The 11863-nt window shown below is 44.5% G+C and overlaps 1 protein-coding gene across 4 annotated transcripts in view; it reads right to left on the reverse strand.

Annotated features, from left to right (window-relative positions):
• eif4g1a (eukaryotic translation initiation factor 4 gamma, 1a) overlaps positions 1-9601 on the reverse strand; it is a 64319-nt gene extending 54718 nt beyond the window's left edge. Inside the window, exons 1-12 of one of the 4 annotated variants that reach the window (XM_047018172.1) lie at positions 9515-9601; positions 7017-7143; positions 6834-6920; positions 6584-6616; positions 5344-5523; positions 5145-5244; positions 4110-4258; positions 3773-3865; positions 3014-3092; positions 1971-2891; positions 1749-1837; positions 1430-1604 (exon numbers count right to left, since the gene is read on the reverse strand). In XM_047018172.1, coding sequence (XP_046874128.1) covers positions 1430-1604; positions 1749-1837; positions 1971-2891; positions 3014-3092; positions 3773-3865; positions 4110-4258; positions 5145-5244; positions 5344-5523; positions 6584-6616; positions 6834-6920; positions 7017-7091 — 1981 coding nt within the window. In that variant the 5' untranslated portion in view covers positions 7092-7143; positions 9515-9601. Of the gene's footprint in view, positions 1-1429; positions 1605-1748; positions 1838-1970; positions 2892-3013; positions 3093-3772; positions 3866-4109; positions 4259-5144; positions 5245-5343; positions 5524-6583; positions 6617-6833; positions 6921-7016; positions 7144-9157 lie in introns of all 4 variants that reach the window. The other 3 variants (XM_047018171.1, XM_047018170.1, XM_047018173.1) reach the window with 3 other exon arrangements.
• Positions 9602-11863: the final 2262 nt, after the last annotated feature.

An 11863-nucleotide genomic window follows, 5' to 3' on the forward strand; every position in this document is an offset into this window, starting at 1 on the left:
CATCGTTCTCAGCCACTCCCTCTGTTTGCTGATTGGCCAGTTAAAAATTAACCTGCAAAATCTGACTTACGTACTGAATGGCCAGACCGAGTACAGAAGCAAAATCAAAATTGAGCGGAAGTACGTAGGACGGCAGAGCCAGGCTATCGCACCTGCACATGACGCAAACGTATAGCCTAGATGTCCGTGGCAGAGACCCAAGAGAACTCGACCGAAATGTCCCAACCAAGCACAAGCGAGGAGGTTGGTAGCCAGAAAGACCAGCCAACCCTTTTACATCCCTGGCCGTACCTGGAAGAATTTTTCAAAATGGTTGAATGAAAAGACAACTTTTGAATGCGCTGCAAGCTTTGCGCACCCAAATACCATGAGCTAATGGCTTTCAAAAACTCGCCGTCTAATTTGCATAAAGGCTATTGATAACATGCCTCGGAAGTTTGACTTTTTGCACCATTACAATACTTATAGGCAACTAGTCATCATATTTTCCGCTTCATGAAACACATGTTAATTCAAGTAGAAGGGTTAGGGTTTCCAGGAGGTGCTGGTTTTGTCTTTTGGGGAGGTGGGGTCGTGCATATTATAGGCCCCTGTGGCAAGGCCTAAGCTTTTATCCATAATGGCATTTTTTCCCCCTTACATTACTACTTTTACTTTTATACTTTAAGTCGTTTTGAAACCAGTACTATTATACTTTTACTTGAGTAAAAAGTACAACTTCAACTTCTACAAAAGTATTTTTAAACCCTAGTATCTATACTTCTACTTGAGTAATGAATGTGAATACTTTTTGACACCTCTGATGACTGACTGTGTCTGCGACTCGTTGAATGATTGTGAATGACATTACTTGTCATTCACAGTTTCCAGCCACTGGTCACCCTGCGTAGAAAACTGGCAGAAGACAAAAAAGCATTAACTAGCCTGTCGGCTTCAAAATAACATGCGAGTTACGTGAACACTCATGGCATCACACTACAGTTCAAAAAATGTTTGTCTGAGAAGCAAAAAAATTATCATGTTCTCTCTCAATTTTCTCTAAATTTTAAGTGCAGTTTCTTTCCACCCCACAACCCCCCCCAAAAGGTTCCGGCTCAGGACTTTTTTTCACTTTAACCCATGAGATTAGGGAGTGCTCTTAATCTCAGTTTGTTACCTGTATAAAAGACAAAAGATCCAGAAATCTTTCTGATTGAGAGGGGGCAAATACTTATTTTCACTCATTAAAATGCACACATTATAAAAATGTTGACGTACGTTTTTCTGGATTTTTGTTGTTGTTATTCTGTCTCTCACTGTTCGAATTACCTACCATAAAAATTATAGACTGATCATTTATTTGTCAGTGGGCAAACATCAAAGTCAGCAGGGGATCAAATCATTTTGTGTAACTCGTTTAGATGAAATGTAGACACTTAAGGGCCCCCACCTCCTTTGTATTGATACTTTACAACAGCTGATTTGGGTTCAGACGTCTCAGGCTCAGAGTTTTGCTTGTCCTCCTTCTCCTCCCACGTCTCCTCAGAGACCTCGGCCGGCAGGGCAGCCAGAGTGGAGGGGGCAGGCTCAGCCTGAGGCTCTGGAGCAGGCTTAGCTTCTTGCTCCTAATTAAATGAAGGGAAAGGGCAATACGAATATATGGTACCATAAGGCCACCCCTGTAAGGGGCTAATGTTGTGTTGTGACAATTTCTTTACATTGACAACTTAAACACTGGAAGTTGAGTTGGACCACAGGCAGACATGCACCTCTTTGAAGGCATCCAGGAGATCTCCAATGGCCTCTTTCTTGTTCAGCTCCTTCATGTTCCTCTTCTTCTTTGGCACAGACACAGCAGCTGCAGGACGGAGGTAAGGCTGTTAAAGCAAAGCTGAAGCAGAACATTAGGAATGTTGGCCCGTTTGTGGGCTAAACATGTAGCTGTCTCTGAACACACAACCCTAGATTCATTCCTCCCCATTTCCCCTCACCATGCATAGTAGTTTCCCCTGTGGGGCAACTGGCAGAGTGCAAGTTTTCTGTCTTCTCTTCCTCCTCCTCTTCCTCATTGTGACCTAGTGTTGTCGGACCAGCTAAAGAGGTGGGTTCCTGAGGTTGAGGCCCGTCGACTTCCGCAGGGGATTTGGTGTCCCCACACTCCGACTGGGGTACCTCTTCTGACAGTTCCTCCAGGTCCTGAGGGAGGCCGTTGGACAGTGGAAGCTCAGCCTTGTAGGTCGGCATGGCCTCTGCCTCAGGACTGCCCTGCAGAGAAGCGGCCCGGGTCAGGTTGGCCGGGGCTGCCGTCCCCTGCATACCAATTAGAGGCTCCACGATGGCGTCTGTACAGGCAGAGGCTTCGGTTTCCTCCTTCGAGGGGGGAGTCACGTTTTCGCTGTTGACCGCAGCGAGCGGCGCCTGCATTTGCTGCACTGCAGTTTCGACCTCCGATTGGCTGGCGTCGGCAGGCTCCTCCCCCACCGTCATCTCGGCTTCATCTTTCTCCTCCTTTATCTTCTCCTCTTGGACTGCAGGCTTCTCGGACACAGCCAGCGTGACATCAGGGCTGTCCTGATTGGAAGGGTGCTCCTGGACACGTGATGTCATCGTCAGGGTCACCGGGGCATCCACTGTGTCGCACACCTGAGGGATGGCGGGAGGGGCCACGGTGGGCTCTGAGGGGGGAGTTGGGGAGCACCTGGTTGGTGCTGATGGAGGGGATGGGGAGGGTGCAGGTGACTGATCTTTGCCAGGTGAGATGGGTGCCTCAATTGAGGCCACCACTTCTGATTGGATGGTCTGCTCATAGAGAGGGTCTCTCTGTGTGTCTGTTTCAGGCCCTGCCTCAACTGCAGGCTCAGGAGAGGACGACACAGGGGAACGTGGGGTTCCGGCTGTAGCAGCAGTTTCATCTGTACGTTGAGGACATAAAACGTTATTTATTAATGGAAAAAACGTGAATTGAAAATACCTCCTCAACTGCTGTCATCAGTCTAGCTAACTGCATGCATATGTTTAGCCAGTGACAGCTCACCTGTTCTCGTCGTCATGGCGATGGGCTGTGTTACTTCACCATTGGTCTGAGCTGGGCCTCCTCCGTCAGGCAAGGAGGCCTACAGGGCAGAGGAGCAGAGCGCACCCGTGTACCCACATTTTAAAAAGCCAGCTTTTGAAACAAGCACATTCAGGGCTACAGTCACAAACACAAATGGAGCAGAGGCCTAGTAAAGTGGAAGACAATAACATCAGTCTGCTGGATGTAGATAGAACTGACAGTGAACAGAACATGGTGATAAATCATGAGTTGTGAATCGAAGTGAAACCCATTATAGTCTCCTTTATGACATCATATTTAATTGTTAGGGTTCTGCCATTTTGGGACTAAAGCATGTAGGATTAAAAGATGGGTCCGGACCCCTCATTGGTGGACTATCACACCTCAAAGTATGAAACATAACCCAATAAAGAAATATAAATACATTTTTATAGAAAGAAGCTAATTACTCCAGTGTAGTGTGTCTACACAAGTTATAATATGCAGACTTACTGGACCACAGGCATTGATACAATAATTCTGTGATGATCAAAAATAACCTCTGTATGGCTTACCAGCTACTGTTAGCTCCATTAGCATGTTGTTTTAGGTAACAAGTTCTACGTATACAGTTTTTGCTGCCACTGGCTCCATGACATTCAAATGTTCATACTATGGTGACGATGGTGTCTTCCCCTTGCATCATTCACCCTACTACTCCCAAGTCCCTCTAGGGCTGTATGTAGCGGTAGGGCTTACCTGTGGGGGAGTGGGTGTAGAGGTGGACCTTCCTCCGGCCATGATCTCCTCTGTGATATCACGTCCACCCTGGTTAGGGTCTCGTATTCTGATCTGGGAGAAGAGGGGAGGAAAAAGAGTGGAAGAGTGAAGTTGGGTTGCCAGTTGCCCATTCGTGTCCTGCCCCTGATGAACCTCCCCTCACTGGTGCCAACTCCTCACTGTAGAGTTCATACTTCAGACAAAGGACACGTCATTGTCACTGGAGGGCTAAAGGGAAATTTCCACATTGAGTGGACAAAAAAGGGGTTTCTCCATTGTCCACACATCCTGTGTGTGTGTGTGAGAGTGTGTGTACCGGTTTGCGCTCCCTCTTTGGTGGGCCTTGTGGCTGGGCTGGCGGCTGCTGGGGAGGTGGGGCTTGTTGCTGTTGCTGGGTGGTGATCATGACGGGCGTGGGCTGGACTGACGGTGAGTACTGGGGCTGGGCTGGGTAATATGCACCAGCTACGGGTTGAGAGAGAAAGGGGAAGATAGAAATTTGAAATATAATAAATACACTGAAATGACAGACATTCACACGAGGATTAACCCCCCACCTCCTCACACATACATTATTCAAAAACAGATACTTGTCAAGGAAGAAAATAACGTATCTGAACTACATGCGTACAGCACTGTTGAAGAAAGGATGCAGCATTCTCTTACCACCTTTGTCTCTCTCACACACACGCACGAATACATGCACTACTCACCAGGGTAGCGCTGGGAGGTGAGAGGAGCCCCGTGAAGAGAGAGACGCCCGTTCTCTCGCCCACCCCCTCTCCCCCCACCACCCCGTCTTTCCCTCGCAGCAAGAGAGGGCTCTGAAGCAATGTTGCAAAGAGGAGGGGAAGTAGCGAAATGGCAAAAAAGAAAAAGGATGACAAGGCAGGAAAAGACAGGAAGAGAGAGTGAATGAGAGGAACCAGAGGAAGCAGGGTGTTAGAGCTTTGTCAGTGAGACTACAGAGAGATAGAACAAAGACTGAGAACATGAAACAAGAAGCAGAGATCTGTCAGACCACTGTACATTCGATGGGGACCCGCTAGAAGGGTCCCCTCGAGCCAGAGTGAAATACGTATGAACTCACACCACAGACATACACGACCAAACACGTGCACACACACTTGCTAAGCAAAACCACTGCTGACAACCATATAGTGGTCCATCACAGGTGTGAAGACACTCGAGTCAGCCCTCTGCTTTTAGTTAGCCCTTGAGGTTTTACACATTTTGTGAGTTGTAGTGGCGCATTCCTTGTTTGTTGCCATGTGGGGCCAGGTTGTGGTCATGGTTGAGTTTGTGGTTGTACTTGGTAAATACCAGCCCATGTCAGAGCAGTACATCCTACCGTAAGCAGTGTACTCGGCTGGACTAGTTCCTGGGTAGAAGCCTGCCGTGCCACTGGTCACAGGGTACTGCTGAGCAGGGGCCATATAAGGAGTCCGGTACTGAAGGGGGAGGAGATCATGTTTATGTTGAATGGAATCCGAGTTACGTCTGTAACTTGTGAGTGTGTGTGTGTACGGGAGGGTGTACTAGTCCAATACCTGTCCAGGAGGGATGAAGTAGCTCTGTGGGGAGCCTGCAAAGGACAGCTGCTGCTGGGGGATCATCATCATCTGGGAGCCAGTCTGGTAGACGTGTGTAGGTCCCACTGGCCTGGGTCCACTACTGGTTTGGACCCGTGGAGCACTGCTGGGCATAGCTGGCCGGTTCTGGTAGTAAGGCTACACAAGGTGGAGGGAGCGTAAGGGAGAGGGGGGGGTCAAGAACAATAGGAGAGAGTTTTTGAGCAAGCTTGCTCATGCGGGTAATGCCATATTGTGCTAAGAAATGTATTTTTTACGTAATGTTTTCTTTGTACGTAATAATTGCATGTGAACTCCGTAATTATGTAATCCTAACCCTTTTAAGTTCTGACATTTTGTACCTACATATCAGATTGTGCTACTTTTGCGAAAAATATATAGGGCTAAAGCTAACCTTAACCTGCATGACATTGAGCAGTTGCTCTGCCAGGACACCGAAATTACAAAATGTTACTTTAAATGGATTAAATGCTTTAAATGCTCCTAGATTGGACCTTGCCATCCTCCTCTCCAAATGTTTTGACCACCCCAGCATTGTTGAACAAGCCAAAAAGCTATTTTTTCATATATATATATATATATATATATATACACGCTCCATTTCTCAAACCTTCACTATGGTTAGGGTGGCTAAAGGAATAGGGGAAGGAGCAAGAGAGAGCAGCAGTTACCTGTAGAGCTCTGTATCCACCCTTCAGCCGTACAAAACACGAGCAGAGCAAGAGAAGAGTAAGAGAGAAAGACATTGAGCAGGGAGAAGAAAAAAAAGAATAGAGGAATGAAAGAGATAGTATGAGAAGCAGAAGTCAATCACCCAGCCATTTACAGTTAGCTGAAACGGCAGTTCTTCCACATGCACCTTAACACTTAAGTATGCACCTTAGATTTGGTGTAACGTGTTCAGCTATGCAAACATCGAGTCAAAACTCGATAGATGGCTATCCTGTGTTTTCTGTGGTATCAATATGTATGCAAGGCCTTGTTCCATTAACAGAGAGCATAAGGGCCACGGGCTAGACTACAGACAAACCCAGATTGACCCAACAATTGTGACGAATGTCCAGTCTTTAAAAAAAGTCATGGACTGAGCTGAAGAAAGCTCGAATCCAGCATGAGAATGACATCCAATGCCAGAGAATCAACTTGACTGCATGCTCTACACAAAGGAGGGACAGTGAGGGGAGGGGGGTGTTAGTACCTGTTGGTGTAAAGCACGGGGCCCTGGAGCAAACTGGGAGGACAGCAAGAGAAAGCAAGAGATCAAGGTTGAGAGCCAGAAGGCATGCAAGAATGGTTACACGCATGTACACAACATACAAATCTGACAAACATTACAGTAACTATATGGTAGAAGCCTATATGACAGGAGAGGGTTGGAGAAAGGATCTTGGAGTTGGCACAAAGATCACAAGGAAAGTTAAAAAGAAAGAATGTGCTGGGAACTATACCTGTCGTGGCTGCGGTGCAGGGTTCATTTGCTGAGGTGGTGGAGTGGCAAACACAAGAGATGGGGGCTGTCCTGGGGCATAAGCAGCCTGAGAGATGGATGAATATGTAGAAACGGAACCGTTATGTAACTTCCTGCCAACCTGATGAGGGAAACTGAATACCACACTGTCACTGGCTCTCACCTGTGTCAATCCAGGGGAGGGGGCAGGGTGTGGGGCAGAAGTGGGTCCCGTTAGAGGCTGTAGTGGCTTGTTCATTTCACGTGCTTCTGTGGTTCTGCATCAGGGTAGCGCTGACTTGCCTGCCTACCTGACACAAAGAAAACGCATGGCGATAAACTAATTGTTCTGATATTTCAGTTGGTTCAAGCTCTCTTTCATAAAGACGCACAGTTGGTTTACTTTCCAACACCAATTCTTCACCCAAGAAATGCAATGTAAATTCATAAGAGAACTGACTCAAAAACATAAGACAGATGAAGCATTTAATATTTGGTGTGGAAGACTTATTATATTTCCAGTTTTATAAGATATAGCCTTGCATACTGAGTTAGTGCCTTGTCAGAAAGTAAGGGTCTGGCATTCTGTCCTTACTCTGATAAGAAGAATGGCTCCACCCTAAACCCCTCAGCACACACCTACTTAATACCTACTTATATCCAGCTAGTAAGTGTATTCCCTCTTCGCAGTCACATATATCTAAAGAAACAACGGTTGGACAGTCTGAATCACTTTTAAAAGGGACAGTTCCACCACACTACCTTGCAACAACAAGGTAGATTAGGTAAAACATTTAGATAGCATTGATATTAAATTATTCCACAGACACAGTAAAACAGCTTAAATGGCGTAGATGCCGAATCATTTTCATGTTTTGTCACAGTAAATTATGTTTTAGGGTTGAGGGGATTGTTGTCCTTACCCCACTATACTAGCTACATAGAGGATTAACTTTATACCAGATCGAGCAAGTTATACTGTAGGCCTACTTTAGATTTGTTTGACAGTGCTAGCCAATTTTAAAACGAAAGCTACTATTTGATTGAATACATTAAATGATGAGGCAATCTAGAAACATTTTTCAAATGTACAACCATCAAGCTTGGAAAGACCTTTACCATTTTAAAACTTTTGACTACTGTTGTTGGCTAATCAACTACAGCTGTCAACCATATGGCAACTTGCTTGTAAGCCACATAGGAGCAGTCTTGAGTGAAAAGAAGAGAGGGCAATCCCTTAGAACAAGTGTACAGAGTAGCCAACAAAAAAATAGTTTCTAGTTATATCGTGCCCAGCCTTTAGTCTAGCTTGGTACACACTGCTTTGCTTAAAGCATAAAAAGGCCGGGTACTGTTGGCTGGCTTGATAGCTGGCTTGATAGCCGACTAGTTATAGCAGGCCAGCCTACGTGTCTCTACTTGCTAGTGAACTTGACGAATCTACTAGGCAAGCCTCACAAAATAAATCCTATCGCGAGAGGCATTAGTGCTACTAGCAAACGTTAGCTTTACATCGAAATACTAACGTGGGCTTCCCAATGTTAGTTCAAACTTTCAGCAATAACATTTCACAATTGAGCCGGATGTTTAGCCACCCGTCATTCTTATATCTACTTTCATTGATATTAGCATAATAGTGCTGAATTGATAGCAGGCCTCAGTAGATGCACACTGAAGCGGGCATGACAGTTGCCTTCTTAAAAAGAGGACGATGGCTTGCTTTTATTTGTGTGACAAGTCAGATCATTGAGCTCTAGCCCAAGCAGTTAGATGGAGGGACAGCAGGCAACAATACCACCATGGTTAACGTAACCATGTGTACACATGTGGGACGTGTTGTCATTCACCATCAAGACTTGGAAGTCCTCGCAAAAATTGCTAAATCATGTCGCTAAGTAATATGGCAATGGCTAGCAATCGAACTAATTTACAGGTAAAAAGGTATCTAGCTAAAACAGTCTTGGGGATTAGCTAACTAGGTAGCAATCTGTCAAATCAGCATGATCTCGTTATGCTAGCTAGATAGGGTACCTGGTCACGCATTCACATCCAATGCATTGGATGTCCAGTGATGTATTTAGTCCGCTGATATTAAGCAAAATAAACATATATAGACTAAGTAAAGTAGTTACTTGTAGTTACCCAAAAGTTATTTTAGTTTATGAATTAGTGAATTTCCTTCACGGCGAAATACATTTTGTACAAGCTAGCAATCAGTCACATCATGTCACGCTAACCTTGTATGGGTTGACTTTTTGTAAGGCCTTGATAGTGGATGGCTAGCCAACATGTCTTGCTAAAAAACGAAGGGACCAGGTTTCTTACCCGCAATGAATAGTATCTGTGCGTTCGAATGGAAGACTGGAATCGGCAACTATATCCTAAACTAGTCCGTTACTTAGTAGTCGTATTGCTAGGTACCTTGTCCTCTCCTCCAAAGGGAAAGTGGTGCCCTTATTGACTCAGCTAGTTAGCTACCTTACTGGTAGATAGGGTGACTGCTGTTGCTGTCATAGGCTCTTTAAATCCCCAGAACGTGGAAAAGTAGAAGGACACCAAATTAAATAATATAGCACTTGCAGAGCACTATTGACATTTCCGATGCCTCCTAAAAAAGCCTTTGGACCTGAGGTCCATGATCAAGGCGCCGATGGTGACGGATTGCCGGTTAGATATACACACTTTAGGCTTTTCCTTGGGTTTACTGTGAGGCCATGGTGTGATGCATTCCCGTCCGGTGAGCCGGTCGGTCTGTGCGCCTGAAAGTCGCATGGGTACTTCCGGAAAATAATGCAAGATGCCATCTCCCCGGTCATGTGACAGGATGTGAATTGAAAAATAGAGTGGTAAAAATGTAAGTGAATTAAAATTTGTCATAAAGGATGGAAGGCAGATTAACCATGTGCAAATCACATTTTCTCACCATAATACCTTTCCTGGTGGGGGTTCTTGAACCTCCCCAAAACCAAAAATAAATGCAAGTCAAAGGCAGATTAACCTCCCTGCTGCTCAGTGGCGGAACTAGAGTTTTATACATGGGGTGGCCAAGGGGTGGCCAAGGCTACTTCAGAGTCATACTCCAGAGTCTTTGGTCACTGTTTTAATTAATATATACAGTATAATCTGGGACTATAAGTACTGGAACATACAAAATATTTTTTGGAAAAAAAGCTCAAGCACCAGGGACTTATAATAGCATTTCTGTGTTACAGAAATAACTCAGCACATAGTTTATTTACAAAACAAAGTGAATTTACAAACCCCAAAAAACACTGCAATTTGACTTGACAGGTATATGAATAAAAATAACTTGGTGCCCAACCACATTACAAATTTACAGTATAATATTTATGTTCATATATATGAACTAAAAGGAAAGAAAAGTTTTGGAATTGGCCTAAACAAGACCAAATTAAATCTGTGGACCGCCTGGGCCAAAAATGCCAGGGCCGATTTTTTGTCCCAGTCCAGCCCTGGTTGTAGATAGTATGTCCAGAAATAAAGCCAAGTCACTCTTTTAGTGTCAGAATCCATTGTTATGTCTAAACAATTATTTAAGATATAGGTTAGTATAAGTTTAGCTAACTTGCAAATCCTGAGGATAGCCTACTGTAGCAGACCTTTCTATGTGACAACGGACAAGGGTGTTTTGTCCCTCAGGAGTTGCCGTAGGCTTAATGCTGAACGCATTTGTGAAATCAGCTAGGGCTGTTCGAATAGCGATGTCAAGAAGAGCAGTGGTAAAATACAAGTTATTAAAAGAGACAGCGTCCGTGTCTTTTTGTCCACAGGATCATATGCAATTAGATCTAAACCGAACTTACAAAGAGCTTGGTTACACGACCAAAGTTGAATTAGTAATGTTGTTAGCGATGCTAGAGTTATTTTGCTAGAGCTAGCTAGCCTAAAACATTTCACTGGGTCTTGCAGCTGTTTGGTTAACTGAAATTATTATGAAATGTTATATTCTACTAGCCATTTGCCTACTTTAGCAAGTCTCTGAATTTCCAAGCCCTGATAGTGTAACTGAGATAGCCTAAATAATTCCTCTTTCAAGTAATAAGCCCCCGTTCAAGTGTTGAGTATTAAATTAGCTGCACGGTCTGTAGAGATCTTGAGACAAAGCCACTTTTTTGTTCTAAAACCGGATTATAAAAAAATGTAAAATCGGAGTACAAGCCTACTGACTGTCTCAGTTTGTCTGTTTTTCGCTACGTTCACACTGCAGCGACGCAAATCGCTTGCCGTCGCTCGCCTTCCCACAGTTCACTTCGCTCGGGGGCGTTTCAAACAGATTCATGTAGAATGTAGTTCTCTAAAGTCACTGTTGTAGTTGTAATGGCCAAATGTGCAGACTTGGGTTTACGCAGGGGCGCCGTATAGGTGGGAAAAGTTAGGACGATTCTAAGGGCCCCTGACTGACAAGGGCCCCCAAAAATAGGCAAAAAGTTATTATATTATATAAACCATCATCAAGTATATAATACATTTAAAGTATAATAATACAATGAATGATCTCTTTGTTTTCACTTGTGTTTGATCCTGCCTTAGCGCACTTATCGGTGACGGTGTTTAGTTGCAGTCAGTAGATGTGCTAGTCGCTAGAATGTCGGGCCGTAAACACAAATCAGGGTTTCGGAAAAGATCAGAGAAAAAAGAAAGAGAGGATAGACAAAAGAAAGGGTTTCAATCAGCAACCCAGTTTTACCAAGAAAGGTGGGTAGCCAATCTGTGAGTGGTATCAACCTGTTGGTTTAATGTCCATATAAGCTAGGCTATCTAGCTACCCAGCAAACAAGGGACGTCCTGGGGACGTCATTTTGTTAGCTGGGTACAGTGTCATCACCACCACCTTTGAAACAAGCTGAACCGCCTTGAAACAAGCTATTCTAACGTTGTCACAGGCAGTATTAGATAGGAAAGCGATTGAAACAGTACCATCTGGTAACTGAAAATATGCCCCCCAAAAACGTAAATAAGTTTGACATTTATTCATTGGGAAATCATTTGTTGGGCTAATTCAAAAGTAGT

Source organism: Hypomesus transpacificus, unplaced genomic scaffold, assembly GCF_021917145.1.
Source record: "Hypomesus transpacificus isolate Combined female unplaced genomic scaffold, fHypTra1 scaffold_96, whole genome shotgun sequence".
NCBI classification, from domain to species: domain Eukaryota; kingdom Metazoa; phylum Chordata; class Actinopteri; order Osmeriformes; family Osmeridae; genus Hypomesus; species Hypomesus transpacificus.